The following is a 15,475-nucleotide window of genomic DNA, read 5'->3' on the forward strand; positions in this document are numbered from 1 at the left end:
CCTCCCCCCCTCTTTCCCCCCTTTCCCCACTAGCCTTATCATATCCCACCAGCCAAACTAGCCCTTCTCAAAGCTGCCAAGAGTCCAGGCTGAAGCCTTACTTCCCTCCTCGTCCCTCAACTCACCCGTCCTCTCTGCCTTCAGCCACTCCGCCTTCCACATTCTTTCCTCTCTAGGCTCAGCTCAGATGTCGTTTTCTCTGTTAAGTTTTCCTGACGTGCTCCCTACAGTCACTGGTATTTATTCTCTCGACCATCAAGTTGAAGTGTTTAATTCTCTTTCAAATTATCTTTAGAACACCTTGGTGGACAATGATTACTCTGTGCTCCAAAGGGGAACCCGAGCATCCTTTCACCTGTGATCCATAGATGATAATGTAGGGTTTGTCACCAAAAGTTGGGGTTCAGTCACGTGAAGACTTCACAATGGCGGTTCTCTTTGGCAAAAGGTAGATTTATTTAGGGGAATAGGTTACGGACAAAATGAAGGGATAGAATAGATACCGGAAATGGTAAATATGACATAGAGTGGGAGAGCATATGAACTCAATTACCGAGTGGAAAGGGGAGTACTCCATGAGGTTGGAGCATACCCTTAGCTGGCAGCTAAATCTTGAAAGGAAATTATAAATTATAAGGAAGAGTGGGGTTGGGAAGCATAGTGGAGATAGGAGAGATACCGTGTGGCATAGGGCAAAAGGAAAGGGAAGAGGAAAGACACCACAAGGCAGAGTGCCGCAGTGGACTGATCCAAAGAAAGGCAGCAGCCATAGGATGGCCCACAAGTAGCTTTTATAGGGAAAATTTAACCTCAGGGACATGACTGGGATTTCTTCAGGAGTTTTATATAACTTGGACTTCAGAATGGACCAATTCAGAATGGAGCTAAATCAACTCGTTCTGCCTGCTTGCCCCAGAGACCAATTCCTCTGCTCACCACCCCTAACACTAAAGATCTCATCACTTCCATATTTTTTCCTATTTTGTGTAATACCAAATAGGTGTTATAATTCCAAAGACTGTCAATTTAGCATAAGAATTTTGAAAGCTGGAATGTACTTTAATGTTTGCCATTTATTGGAGAGAAAAAAAGTTGTCACTGCTCCACTGAAGAAGGATCTTGAAGGTCATATTTTTTCCCCAGGTACGTATTGGTTTGATGAGTGGAAACTCAACAGATCTTTTGACTTCAATATGTAGTAATTAGAGTTTTGTTGAAACTACTCACTGTCCACTTGTTATTAGTTTGTTGGTTAGATAATCTAATCTTGTAGTAGCAGATAATGGTTTTGATTAGGTGTGAGTTCTGGAACTTTTATTCAGAGGTTGAAACAATTGGTTTATTTGGAGAAAAAAGACTTACTTTAATGTCAAAATCAAAGGTCATGAAGACCTTTGATTTTTAAATACAACTATCATCTAGGATCATTCAAACGTACATCACAAGATCATAGTTCTTGAGCTAAAAGGAATATCGGAAATCATCTAGTCCAACTCCTTCATTTTAACATGCAGAAATTAGGGCTTTAGGGGGTTGAAGTGACAATCATGGTAAATAGTAAACATCAAAGGTAAGATTTGGACCCAAATCTTCTCATTCTAAAGCCAATTTTCCCCCACTTTCCTGTTTTGCCTGCTATTTTCTTACTGAAGTCTTATATCATAAAGATGAGAAGTACTTGTTAAATAATCATATTTACAGATTTCAAAGGTGAGAAACTTAATGTCTCATACTGAGAATCAAATTGTAAGACAGTGAAGAGAAAATATAATTTTGAGTTACTTTTTATCCTAGGAAATTATAAATCAAAGCACTGATGATAATCCTTATTCTATTCAATTTCCTCTTAATTCATTTTCATGTTAGAATTGAAATTGTTCTGATATATTTACATTTCCAAAGCACAGGTCTCCTTATTATTCAACTTTATTTAGAACAACTTACAAGCTCAAGTTTCTTCTTTTAGAAGTTCTTTTCTGAAATAACTTAAGCTTCCAACATCCTTTATTTTTAAGCCTTGTGCAACCTGATGTATCCTTGCTTTAAGGTATTACCAAAATTCTACATTAATGAGGGGGAGGGGTTCAACTCAATCTTATCCAAAGTTAAATGCTTTTCTAGTCAAATTTAATTTACAATCTAAATGTGAAAAAAGCTTTAGCTTACATGCAAATATTATGTGTATATTAAATTCCCCAGAAGTCAAAGATCAACAATCAGTCAAATCAACCAGATAAATTCTCAAGAGCATTTTAAAAAATTCTTTAAAAGGGATATAAAAGGGTTAAGAGATCTATAAAGATGATTAAAGGATAGAGAATATCACTTCAAGTATAAGTATAAAAAATCCTGCAATTTATTCAACTGAGAAAGAAGTGAATCATGTTTTAGTTCACATTTCTAGAAGTTGGAGACCAAAGTATTTGTCATCTTGCAGTAAGTTTAGAGAGTGGCAGGATTTAAATTAGAAATGAGTAATAATTAAGAAAGTTGGAATTTAAGGAAATCACTATAGAATAATTTTTGATCAGCTAGTAATGGCTTAAGTGTGGGTCCATCATGGAAGAAAATGAAATAGGCCTTTAAAAGTATTTTGTAGACATGGGACTCTGAAGTGTGATTCTCAAAGGTCTAATACTACTAACTGTAAATTACCAGGGATAACACATGGTCATATTCTATGGTTCCTGCATGGTCATTAGATAATGTAACATGTTTGAGAACTTCAGCCAAAGGAATTTGGATGTACTTTCATTATGTATGGCTTTGAATTTAGCTCTAGAAGATGCATTCTTGTCTAAAAGTGCTATTCCTGGACTATTATTATTAGAGAAGCTTAAATTTCCCACACTGGAAATGACAAAACAACTGACACCTAAATAACACTTTCACATATTGCTATAGAATCTCTATTGTGTAGATTCTGAAAACCTGGCCTTTTCCAAATTTCTGTCTGTATCCAAAATAATAGGGGGAAAAAACCACACTATTAATTGAATGCAAATTTAATTTATTAGTCTAGACATATACCTTAATAAAACTGATTATCTCTAAAGATAGTTACACAGATTGTGGAAGCAGAGGAGCTGGGCTGTAGAAAACTATCAAATAGTATTTAGGTTGCCCAAAAGGGATCATCAGCAGAGCAGAGTATGAAGAAGTCATTAATAGTCTATAGTTGGTAAGTTCAATGAGATTACAAAGTTCATATTTGTGGGTATTGTGAATAATCATTTATAACTTAAAATCAGATACCATTAATTTTTGAGAAAGAAATGTTCAGGGTGGGACGGAACTACCTCAGTAAATAAGTGTTGTGAAAATACAATATTTTAATTATGATCATTCTAATATCCTGTTCCTGGTATTTACCATTTACTTATTTATCATGTCATATGTAATACTTTCTACTCTGTGATAGGTGGGGATTTGTAAAATTTAGAAACACCCAGCCTCAGAATTTCCTGGTATGGGATGATTGGAATTTACTTTTCCAGGGGTATTATATTAGGAGACAAGAAGAGATACTTTTACTGTAAGTTCTGTGAGAGAAGCAATACTTATTCATCTTTGCATCTTCCCTCCACCACAGTTCTCTGAATATAAAAGGTGCTTAATATTGGTTGAATCCAACTGATTTTGATTATTCCTGGAAACCATTCATAGAATCATTTTTCTAGATATGATTAATACTATTACTCTGCTCCTTCCTCAATCTTTCCTGGCCTTGATTTAGAATAACAAAAGGTTTTTCTAATTGTTTGAATCTACTTAGCTTATTTCTTTCTTTACAAACATATGCAAACTCAGACCCAGGAAAACATATTACAAAAATGTTTATCAGGTACAGAGTCAACCATTTTAGTTACTGATTGGTTATTGTAAGACATTAATGGGAATTATTAAATGGTTAGTGAATGATCTGCAGAGTAATAAAGAAAGCCACCCAAGGAAACAACTGCTACTGCTGTATTCAGGGAAGAACACCCACCTGTGGAGAAAAAACCTTGTTAGGCAATATATCAGATATACTTTTCATTGTTCTGAGAATTACCATAATTCCACATTGATGTCATCACTCATTTATTTAGCTTCAGACATGGACAATTCACTTTATGTGGTAATGCCTCATTTTACTTAAAAGCTTTTGTCTTTTTCAATTATATCACATACTTTTTTAAAATCTGAACAATTTCCCTGGGATGTGATGGAGCTAAACCTGTTCTCCCATTTACATAAAGAGGAGGCAGGAATCCAGACTCATGCAGAAATGGAAAGAATGGAGATTGGCTTGGTCCTTTATCCTAATCTTACATCCTTTCTTCTGTTCTACAATACTAAATGAGCTTATGAGTTTAAAAGAAACAAGAAACTAAAGACCCTAAAGCAAGAGGACAAATATGACTTCATAGATATTCATGAAAGTTAGTGGGATAAAATCTTTAGACTAAGAATGTGTATACTCTTTAAAAAAAAACAGAAATAAAGGAGTGGTAGCATTGTATATTAATAAAATATAACCATAAAAAGAAATCCAGGATGGATAAAAGTATGATAAAGATAGCATGATGGAGAGTATTTGGATGGAAGTCAAAAAATGGAAAGGGGAAAAAATTTTGTTATTTGAATACACTACACTCTATTTGGAATAAAGAGAAAATGGATAAGAAATTTGGGGAGTAGATCACAAACCTGACACAGAGTTATAATAAAGTGATGAGACACTTCAATCATCCTGCTATGCTTCATGTGGTAATCATGCTATGAAAAAAAGATCAGCTAACAATCTCTTGACTTGCCTAATTGATCATTTCATCCTTCTAAAGATAAAGAAACCCCAAGGAGAAATTCTATTGTAGATCTTATTTTCACTAATGGAGAGGAACTGGTTACTGGGGTAGAAACAATGGAAATATTAGGGGAAATTCACCATGCTATCCTAGAATTTGTAATAGAGGAGCAATCCCAGATTTTAGAAAAGCAGATTTCAAGAGCTCAGAAAAATTAAGTGAGATTCCCATGAAGCAAAATGCTATAATGTCAATAGCATTTGAAAGATGATGGAAAATGGGAAATGTCACACATGATTGGAAAGTAATAAGTACTTTCCCAATTTTTTTTAAAAATGGAATAATAAATAGAACTTCTAGCTCAATGAATTCAATTTTGATTCCTAGGAATATTCTAGAATGGATCATTAAAGAGATAGTAAATTTTTAATAGTTTGTCTTTATCAAGAAGAAGTCATACAAGACTACCTTCATTTACTTTCTTGTAAAGATTATTAAATACTGGAAGAGAATACTCTGGAAATAGTTTACTTGGAGTTCAGTAAAACTTTTAATTAAATATTTCATACTATTTTTGTGGAGAATAGAGTGATATGGATTAAATAGTAATATAATCAGATAGATTCAGAACTAATTGGATGGCAGACTCAAAAAGTATTGGTAGTTTGTTGCAAATGTATACTGGAGCCAGTTTGCAAGAGCTGTTTGTTAGATTTTCATTATGAGAATTTACCACTCAGCAATATGTAATTAATATGTGATGATTTTATGTATTATCTTACTGATTATCTAGACTTAAGAAAGTGTTAATGATGCAGATTAAACTTAAAAGTATGTGAATCCATTTTTTCCCTAAAAAAATGATTATTAAACATTTACCAGAAAATCCTTGGTTTAGTGTCATCATAGCAGAAGGTACTATAGAAATCTGTGATTGAGCCTATGCTGTTTAATATTTCTATTAATTACTTCAATAAAGGAATAGAGACTATATTTACCATCTTTATAGATGACACCAAAGTGAAATGATGGTAGAATTGAGATCCAAAAGATTCTTGACAGACTAGTTTTGAATTAAATCTAATATGAAATTCAGTAAGAACAAACATAAAGTCTTACACTTGGGTTCCAAAAAAAATCAAATTTAACAAATAAAATTTGATTAAAGAGGAAATGATTTGAGGTTTTTAGTGGACTACAAGCTCAATTTGAGTCAGAAGGAGGATGTGGCAGCCCAAAAAACCAGAGCAATCTTAGGCAGCATTAGGAAGGGCAGATCTTGTTGGACTATGGAAATGAGAATCCCATTGGAATTTGCCATTTTCAGACCTCAGTGGAACAAGGTATTCAATTCTGAGTACCAGCTTTTATGAAGGACATCAATTAAGTGGAGAGTATCTAGAGAAGCCCAACCAGGATGGTGAAGGGCCTAATTCGGTGAGATATAAGGATAGGTTTAAGGAACTAAGCATGTTTAGCCTAGAGAAAAGAAGAATTAGGATGGAGGATATGATAGCTGTCATATCTCTTTGATATACAGGAAGGAAAAGCCAGGAGCAGTTCATGGAAGCTCTAAAGAGGCAAACGTGGACTTGATGTCACAAAAAACTCCCTAACAATTTGAGTGGTTGAAGAGTAGAAAGGGTTTCCTCACAAGCTAATAGATTGCCCCTCCTTGAGAATCTTTAAAGCACAGGTTAAATGACCATTTGTCAGGTATATTAAAGCAGAAATTCTTTAGTAAAGGGCTGACTAGATGGCCAACAAAAACTGAGGTCTTTAAAAAATCTAGATTTAGTTTACTTTTTAGCTATTTTGGCCACTAAAAGCAATTGTCTTTCTTATAGAAATACTAAGACAAACAAACAGGGCTTTATCTTGGCCTTTGCTTATATCTAAAACCTAAAAATTAATTGCTTAGAAAAGAAAAAAAAATCACGGTATCAAATTGTTAGCGAAATAAAAAATTGCAGCAAGTATTTAGATTAGTCTCGTGATATCACAACTATTTTTATCTTTGCCACTTTTTCATCTCCAAGTTTTTCCTTCTTAAATTTTGTGGACTGCCTGACTGATGAAGATGGTCTCCCCTCCAATTTTTTCCTAAAATGAGGTCTAAATGTATATTTTCAGAAAAGTAAATGCAATTTATAACGGACAAGTTATATTGTGTTTTTCGTAGTGAAACATGATATATGTATGTGAATGAGGAGAGAGGACAGAGAGTATTTGCCTGATTGTCTTCATGTACTGGAAATATATAATTTGTTTTCAACAATTTTACCTTCAAGGTGATTATTTCTCCTTAATGGCTGGTTTCCAATGACAACTAGAGAGAGAAGAAATAGAGGGGAATATCATAAGTGTGCACAAATTTCTCTTTCTCTATTCTCATCTGCATGACTTGTGGGAAACCTTGCTTTTTTTCATTTCTAAAATGTGCTTATTTTTATAGTCTTCCACTCTTGACTATAATCTTAGAGTTAAATAAATATCAGCGGTTATTATGTCTACTTCTTTTTGTTCTAGAATTATTTTGCTTCTCCCATAGTTTTCCCTCTTCTTTAAAATTCCTCTTTATTGTCAACTTTTTTTTACAGCTTCCATATGAATGATTTCAACTTAGAAATTCCATTATAAAGCCTTGAATTCAGTTTCTTCATTCCCTGAAAGTGCTTCTCGTTTCATAATGTTATGTCTTACCTGTTCATTGGATAGAGATTATGAATACCAAGCATTGAGACAGATCTCTAATTTGATGTTTGTGAAGCCCTTACTGCACTACTAGCAGTCAGTAAGAGTTTATGATGAGGAACTATCATCATCATAATTCTCCAAATAAAATCTTTGCCTTAAAAGTTGCTTACCCACAGTGAATCACTTACTTTTAAATCTCATTTGTCCTAATATTTCTAGAGACCAGAAACCCTGAAGCTGAACTTCCTATTTCTTGCTTTCAGTAGCAAGTAAAGTCCTATACCTACTTAATTCCTTTAATTCATTCTGCATAAAGATGGTGGTAACAGAAATGGTATCAAAAAGGTATGTTCCACAGAACTAATGTTATAAATGAGTGATTTGCTTAGCAACTATATAGAGTTTTATTAAGATTTTGTGACTTAGCAGTGGGGGTTTATCATAATTTATCATTGACATTACTGTGAAAAATTAGCTGGGACAACCTTATATAAGGCCTCTTCTATGTGTATCCAGAAGCTGTGTATTTAAACAGCTTTACTCTTTCTTCAGAATTTGGAGGAGTACCTGACTCCTTCACTGTCGTTTATTGTATTTGCTGGAAGCCATTCTCTATGCTTGGTTTCCAAAAATGTAAAAAAGAGGACACTGGTATGGTAGAAGGCTGTGTAATTAACAATTAGGTCTCACAGATTCTCTAATTTATATTTTAAGAACATAGTGGATAATTCATATTTCTGACTTCCAAAAAGGTCATATCATAATCATACGATTATGAAGCCTTTGAAATGACTAGATCCCATTCCTTGAGCTTTGCCTATTTTAGTCTGTTATCTCCAGATTTTCTGCTTTTTGTGTGTGTTTAAATGCAAATCTCTGTAGCTCTTACTATTCACCAGATTCCCTTCCTCTTAGGAGGCACCTACCACCAAGGCAGTCAACTTGACTTACAAATCTTCCAGTAGCATCCTTCCTTAGAATTCTGCCAATTGAGAATAGTGTTAATCCAGTGGATCTTGTAGAAGTCTGAATACCCAGAAAATCCACAGAGCATGACTGAGGGAAAAAAAAAGATGGGATTAGTTATCTTCCCAACATACTGGGTATCTTTGACAAGCCTTCCCATAAACCTGCCTCTATTCTCATTTTCATGTCCTCTGAGTACTGTTCTCAGTACCAACCTGAGAAATACTGAATTTATTGAGTCACTGGGACTCTTGGCTGAGGAAAGACAACATTTTTGCTATAGCAACTGGAGGCACAGCCTAGTTAAGTTTTCCATTGAGTATCACCTCTCCAATTAAGAGCTTTCAGTGTTTGATGAAATTCATAGATTCTTTCTGTTATTTAAAAGTCCTCACGAGATTTGAATTTCCAAGCTAAAGAAACTAAAAAGAACTAAACTTCTAACATTTGGTTACTTTATCCCTGGCACCAAGGTCTTTTGATGCTTGTCAGTCAAAAGTACTCTCATTCTTTTAGTAGTTTAGGAGAGTGGGGTTGTGAATAAGGCAGAAAGTATGGATATCGGGGGTGGGAGGTGTTTATGGAGGTGAGAAGTTGAGGTGTATGTTTAAGGGCAAGGAAGATGATTTGCACTTATCTGTAAGAATAGAAGGCAGTTCTTACTATTTGTCATGAAGAGACCTTTATTCTGGAATGAGAATCCATTTTTTTCTCTTTTCAAGTTCAATTCCATCATGTTAGCACAAAAGATGTCCATGTAATATTTTGATTTGAGGAACATATCACCTGAGCATCCTTTCTAGGGAACAACCAGAAAGCACTGAAATGAGTATTGCTAGTAACAATGAGTGACAGGTTTTATATGCAAAAAGCATAAGTTTTAAAAAATTAACTAATTAAATATTCTCCCCAGTTACATTCAAAGCAATTTTTTTTACATTTGTTTTTAAGATTTTTGAATTCTAGGTTCTCTTACAATTAAGACACCACATGTAAAGTTATGCAAAACATTGTCACAAAAGTCAGGTTTTAAAAGAAAACATAGATCTCCTACTCTAATGAAAATACAAGCCCTCGTGAAAAATTAAGTTAAAAAGAAAGAGAGACATAAAGAGAAATAGAGAATGCTTTGATCTGTATTCAGACATAATCAGTTCTTTCTCTGGGTATGAATAGAATTTTCCATCAAAAGTCTTTCAGAGTAGTTGTGGATGATTGTGTTACTGAGAATAACAATGATTTGCAGCTGGTCATCCTAGAACATTTCTATTACTTTGAATACAAGTATATTTCACTTTGTTCATGGAGGACTTTCTAGGTGTTTTTTTTTTCCCTAAGAGCATCTTGCTTATCATTTCTCAGAAAATGATAATATCCTGTCACAAACACATACTACAGTTTATTGAGCTATTTCCCAATTGATGGGAAATCCCTCAATTTCCAATTTTTTTCCTGAGAAGAGAGTTGCTATTGCGTGTAATGGGAAACTGAGGACTTCTCAGAATAGTCACTTGATAATTCTAGACCCAGTTTCAAAGGTCTGTTGATCATTAAGGCTCTGAGAAGGAGAACAAAAGCCTTCCTCTTTTAGTAGAAATATCAGAGGTGATCTCCTGGACCTTTACTTAATAACTTAGAGAAGAATCTAACTATTTAATGGCCTAGAGATATTCTGAGAGGTCTATAAAATGGCTAATCTCTGTTGATTGAGGAAGCCTGAGGTAAACTAAGTCTTCTTGGTTATTCTAATTTAATGCACTACTAATCTCTAAACAAGTTATTGTGGGGGATTATATGGCTTCTTATAAAATTATTAACTAAGGTAGATTGAATTTATAACTTAGATTCAATTTTTTTGGGAAATTTGAGAAAATGAAATAGGGTGCTCATACTGGCTCAAGTAAACAGTTGTAAACCTTGTGAAACTGACCACCATAAATCCATAAGCTTAGGAAAACACACCTGCAAATGATAAAACTGACTATGTGGGCCTGACTGGAATTTGGCAAATTTGTGCCACTAAGTGGGGAAGTGAGAATTGATCCATAAATGGAGAAGGGGTATCATGGGTTCTTGTGGTCACCACAATATAACTCACTTCAATCTCTGTGGAAATTAACCTCTCTCCACTGGTGAACTGAACTCCAGTGGAAAGATGTTTGCTTCTTGCAAGATTCTAAAATAAACACTTCCATTCTTCACTTGAAATATCTCTGAGTATTTGTAAATTGGATTTGCCATACCACACACTATGAATATTTTTTGTACATATAAGTCATTTCCATTTTGTTGTTGTTGTTGCTGCTGCTGTTTCTCCCCTTATTCTCCAGGCTCTTTTGGTATTCATGTCTAGTAGTGGTGTTATTAGGTCAAAGAATATGCATAAATTTACAGCCCTTTGGACATAGATCATATCTTTTGATCATTTATCAATTGAGGCATAACTCTTATTTTTTTTATAAATTTGACTCAGTTCCCTCTATTTAAGAAATGAGGCCTTATCAGAGAAACAAACTTAGAAAAAAAATTTTTTTACAATTACTATTGTTAATTGTATTCCCCCCCCCCATTTATTCTCTCTCTCCTTTCATCCTGTCCCATCTCAAAAGTGTTTTGCTACTGACCACTCCCTCCCCCAATATGCTTTCTCTTTTATCACCCTCCCTCCCCTTTCCATATTCCACTCCCTTCCTATTTTTCTGCAGGATAGATTTCTACATCCCTTTTGAATATCTATGTTATTTCCTATTTGAGCCAATTTTGATGAGAGTAAGGTTCACTCACTTCTCTTCTCCCTCTCTTCCTTTCTACTGTAAAAGCTTTTTCTTGCCTCTTTTTTATGGCAGATAATTTGTACTATTTCACTTCTCTCTTTTCCTTTCTCCCAGTACATTCTTCTCTCACCCCTGAATTTCATCATTTGAAAAAAAAGACATTATCCCTTCATTCAACTCACATGTGTCCCCTCTGTCTATATATATGCTCCGTCTAATCATCATAATAATGAGGAAGTTCTAATAAGTTAAAAGTATCATCCTCCCATGTAGGAATGTAAAAAAGATAAACATTATTAAGGCTCTTATGATATCACTTTCCTGATTACCTCCTTATGCTTCTCCAGAGTCCTGCATTTGAAAATCAAATTTTCCATTCAGCTCTGCTAAAAGTTATAGTTTTGAGACAGATTTTTAAACTTTCAATGTATTTAAGGTGATGTCTGTTGCCTCAATTTCTTCTGAAAAATTTCCAGTCCTTCATTAGGATTCTGTAACTGCAATGTTGACTAAAAATAATCGTTTCTTTTTTTTTTTTTTGGAAGAACAGCTACAGAAAGGTTTGAGAGACCATTAGTTTAAAGACTCAGATATCATACACTCATCTATTTATTTTCTTTCTTATTAAATGCAAATAGCCTTCTATGCTAAATGGGTTCTGAATTTTTTTATTATTTATTTTGCTGAGGCAATTGGGGTTAAGTGACTTGCCCAGGGTCACACAGCTAGGAAGTGTTAAGTGTTGAGGTCACATTTGAATTTAGATCCTTCTGACTTCAGGGCCAGCAGTCTATTCACTAAACCATCTGCCCCAAGTTTTGAAAATTTTAAAAAATAATTTAAAATGTTTCCCTAAGTCTTTAGTTCTTGATAACTGTTCCCTCCTCCAATTTTATCAAAAATATCTGACAGATTCAGAGGGACCGGGAAACAAGGAGATCTTTTTTTTTCTTTCTGCTAGTCTAGAAAGTTGTAGAAAGATCCTTGCTAATATTAGAAGATACAAATAATAATAAGTAAGTTAATGCTTTAAGATGGAATTTGCTGGTGCTTAGAGATTAAAGTGCCTTATAGATTAAGGGAAAAATATGGGAAAAAAATACATACTGAAATTTGTCATTCTCTGATTTTTATCTCCATTAGAACACTTGTCCAGTGTGTGATACTGCTAACCAACTTTCTGGCTCTCTGAAGTAACCTACAAAGCACTTACCATTTTAGCTATTAGGAAGTAGAAAAGCTGTTTTACCAGTTCTTCACCACTTTTTCCAGGTGCAGTCATTATTCCTTTGCAGAAGTCAGTGACTTTGCAGGGCTGTCCATTCTTCTCCCTGAGGAACAAACAGTTCCAGGTTGTTTGGAAAAAGCAATGAACAAAGTTCAGGAGAGTTATAGCCCTAGATGTGCTGGCACAGGCCCTTATTGCCATTATAGGAACTAGATGTAGGCTAAAATAGCATATAGAAATGGAAACAGGTATTATGAGAAGAGTGTATAGGAAGAGTGACTATTTATACTTTTCAATCCAAGGAAGAAATAAAAAGAATAACAAATCTCACTTGGTTCCTAGTAACAGTGTCATGCAAGAATCACTTGATTTTTCTAGAAAAGGATGTGCCGTGTCAAACTTGGAGTAAATCATGGAGGGATTTGTGTGACTCCATGAAAGCGGGAGCTTCCAAAACTCTGGCTGTAGAGTCTCTTGGAATTCTATCAAAGTAAAAGGACAAGATTTAATCAGTGACACAGTAAGAGAAGGCAATTTTGTTTAACTTTTGACAAATCAAGGTTTTTCCTGTTTTATCTCCTTCCTTTCCTGGTCTTTCCCCATTCCTTTCCCTCTAAGAATACCTTCCATTTACACATCTTGTATGGACACAATTATTTGGACAACTAGATAAAACAGTAGATAGAGTGCTAGGCCTGGAGGCAGAAAGACCTGAATTAGACACTAGTTGTGACATCATATGAGTAAGTATTTAGAACAATGGCTGCCGCATAGTGGACACTATGTAAATGTTAGCTAGCATTATTATTATTTGTATGTTGTTTCCCTCATTACAATGTTACCTCTTGTGTTCAGAGCCTACATCCCAAGTTTCTTGCCTAACCTACAGTGACTTCTCAGAGAATCGTAGGGTTTGAGAGTTGGAATGGACGTCATTGACCACATAGTCCAACACATATTGGTTTGAGAATCTGATTTCTATCCCATTGATGTTCTAGACATACATACAGATTTCTTGTAAGACCACAGATCCTACAAGGATCAAAGATCATAACTCTGGAACTAGCAGTGACCTCAGACCAACCTTCACAGTTTTATAGATGTGGAAACTGAGGCCCAGGGAGGTGAACTGACTTCTCTAAGATTACACAAGCACTAGGTGTTAAGAGTCAGGATTTGAACTTAAGGCCTCTGCCCTTAAAGCCTATACTTTTTCCTTAACACCCTCATGCATCACTCTGAAGGCAAATAGCTTGGGACTTATGGACAACACTACCCATTCAAAATATGGGGATGAAATCAATCGGGAAATATAATTCTCATAAACAGGAAGAGGGTCTTAATGAGTACATTAAGTTCCAGAGAATAATATTCTTGGGGGATGTTAAATTAAAAAACAAAAACAAAGCAGGCACTCCTGGTTTGTTTAGAAAGTAAGGGTTCTTCACAAGGTTTTGCAAAGGTAAATGTTGAAAACTATCTTTGCTTATATTTGGAAAAATAAAATCCTATAAAAATAAAATAAAATGATAAAAATAATAAAAATAAGTAAGAGTTTCTTACCCTGACAACAGAATGTCTACTCAGGGTGACATTAAGTATGATGTTATTCAGTGCTGAGCTTCCATCATGAGCCCATTTCTCTAGGTACAGCCCTGGAGCTACCAGAGCAAGATTTTAATGTCTGAACCAAATGTGATTAGAAAAGCTTTCTTGTACTGCCTCTTAGGCAAGTGTTATGCTCCAGATAATGTGTCAAGAGGCTGGATGGCTATTTGTATACTCACTTCCATAGATCGGGCATTATTATTCAAATTTGGAGTCTAGACCAGTTTGCCAAGGAAATAACCTCTAGAATTACAAAATATTGTCAAATCCTATATTACCAAAGAAATTCTATCTTCTGCTTACCTTCTAAGTATTTTAAGTTGACAATTTTGAGGAAAACTTTGGTTCTAGGGATGATTACTGACAGCCGTTTTAGTATCTCCTCAACACTCAAGGTCAGGAATTTCAGGTCAGAATCATGGGCCCATTTTTCCAAGACACCTTTTAGCTGTACTATGAAAGAACACGACAGTTTGATGAATCAGATCTGGTTTCATAGATATGCATCTGATTCAGAGAAATGTCTCTGAGTCTTCCTACTTATTAGGCAAACGTAGCTGCCCCTAAAATTTTACTATTGTTTTTCTAGTTCTCTACACCAGATAGAAGGTACCAATCTCCAACCCACTTTACAATTCAGTTTCTCAGTTGGTCTGAAGGCAAGAGAGACAAAAAAAAGCTGGAAGCAAAAGAACTTCAGCCCTTTATTTTCTCTACTATGACTTATAGCAAGTCTCATTTTCCATTTCAAAAATTTTCTAAAAGATAAATGCCCTTATTTCCTTATAACACAACTGTGAATGAACTTACATGTGGGAAATTTATGAATGACTTTTGTAATATTGAGGAATAAAATCTATGGGTAGCTGAAGAATTTTCAAATGACACTAGGAGAAGTGTGATTTTTTTTTCCAGATGCTAAGAAAAAAAGGTCCTTGTTATATATTCCCAAATAAAGAAATTTGAATTAGATATCTTTCAAGCTTGTTGGTGTTTTTCATTCTCCATATAAAAACTTATAAAACATAGTCACAAACTCCTACCATGTTCCCACCTTTCCTGGTAGTCTGCAGAGTCTGTTAGCTGAAAAAAATCTTCCCTTTCCTCTTGGAGCCCCTCTGGGTTTTTTACATGAATAATTGTTTTTTAAATCCCATCTTGTTAGGCCTGTTAGTACAATTCTGAAAGAAAACGAGCTACAAAGACTGCTTATCCTGATCTGCTATTCTTCACACCACTATGTTTTCAATTTTTATTTCTTTGTTACTCCTTAAAATTCCTTAGATTTCTGCAAACCTTAAAAGAAGCAAGGCCAAGAATGCCAAATGATCAAAAAGCATGTACCTTTCCTAAGTTTCAGATTTTAAAAGTTCCAATTCCAGAACATCTCTTTTCACCAAGGCTTATCAATT

General features: G+C 34.7%; 1 protein-coding gene across 1 annotated transcript; it reads right to left on the reverse strand.

Annotated features, from left to right (window-relative positions):
* Window positions 1-2,993: 2,993 nt before the first annotated feature.
* Window positions 2,994-15,073, reverse strand: LOC127539844 (UPF0764 protein C16orf89 homolog). Its single transcript, XM_051964235.1, has 7 exons — window positions 14,367-15,073; window positions 12,787-12,937; window positions 12,441-12,558; window positions 9,117-9,252; window positions 8,439-8,543; window positions 7,075-7,119; window positions 2,994-3,991 (listed from the first exon to the last, which is right to left on the reverse strand). Exons 2-7 carry the CDS (start codon window positions 12,867-12,869, stop codon window positions 3,903-3,905), a joined length of 576 nt encoding a protein of 191 aa, XP_051820195.1. The 5' UTR covers window positions 12,870-12,937; window positions 14,367-15,073; the 3' UTR covers window positions 2,994-3,902.
* Between the last annotated feature and the right edge of the window lie 402 nt (window positions 15,074-15,475).

This window comes from Antechinus flavipes, chromosome 1 (genome assembly GCF_016432865.1).
Source record: "Antechinus flavipes isolate AdamAnt ecotype Samford, QLD, Australia chromosome 1, AdamAnt_v2, whole genome shotgun sequence".
NCBI classification, from domain to species: Eukaryota; Metazoa; Chordata; class Mammalia; order Dasyuromorphia; family Dasyuridae; genus Antechinus; species Antechinus flavipes.

Excerpts from the sequence above, each read along its gene's own strand:
- LOC127539844 (XM_051964235.1), bottom strand. The coding sequence starts at position 12,869 with ATGATTTACTCCAAGTTTGACACGGCACATCCTTTTCTAGAAAAATCA. Across the intron at positions 9,253-12,440 it reads ACTTCCTAATAGCTAAAATG|AAAGGATGCTCAGGTGATAT; the intron begins GTAAGTGCTTTG and ends GTTGTTCCCTAG. Across the intron at positions 3,992-7,074 it reads GAGAAATAATCACCTTGAAG|GTGGGTGTTCTTCCCTGAAT; the intron begins GTAAAATTGTTG and ends TTTTCTCCACAG.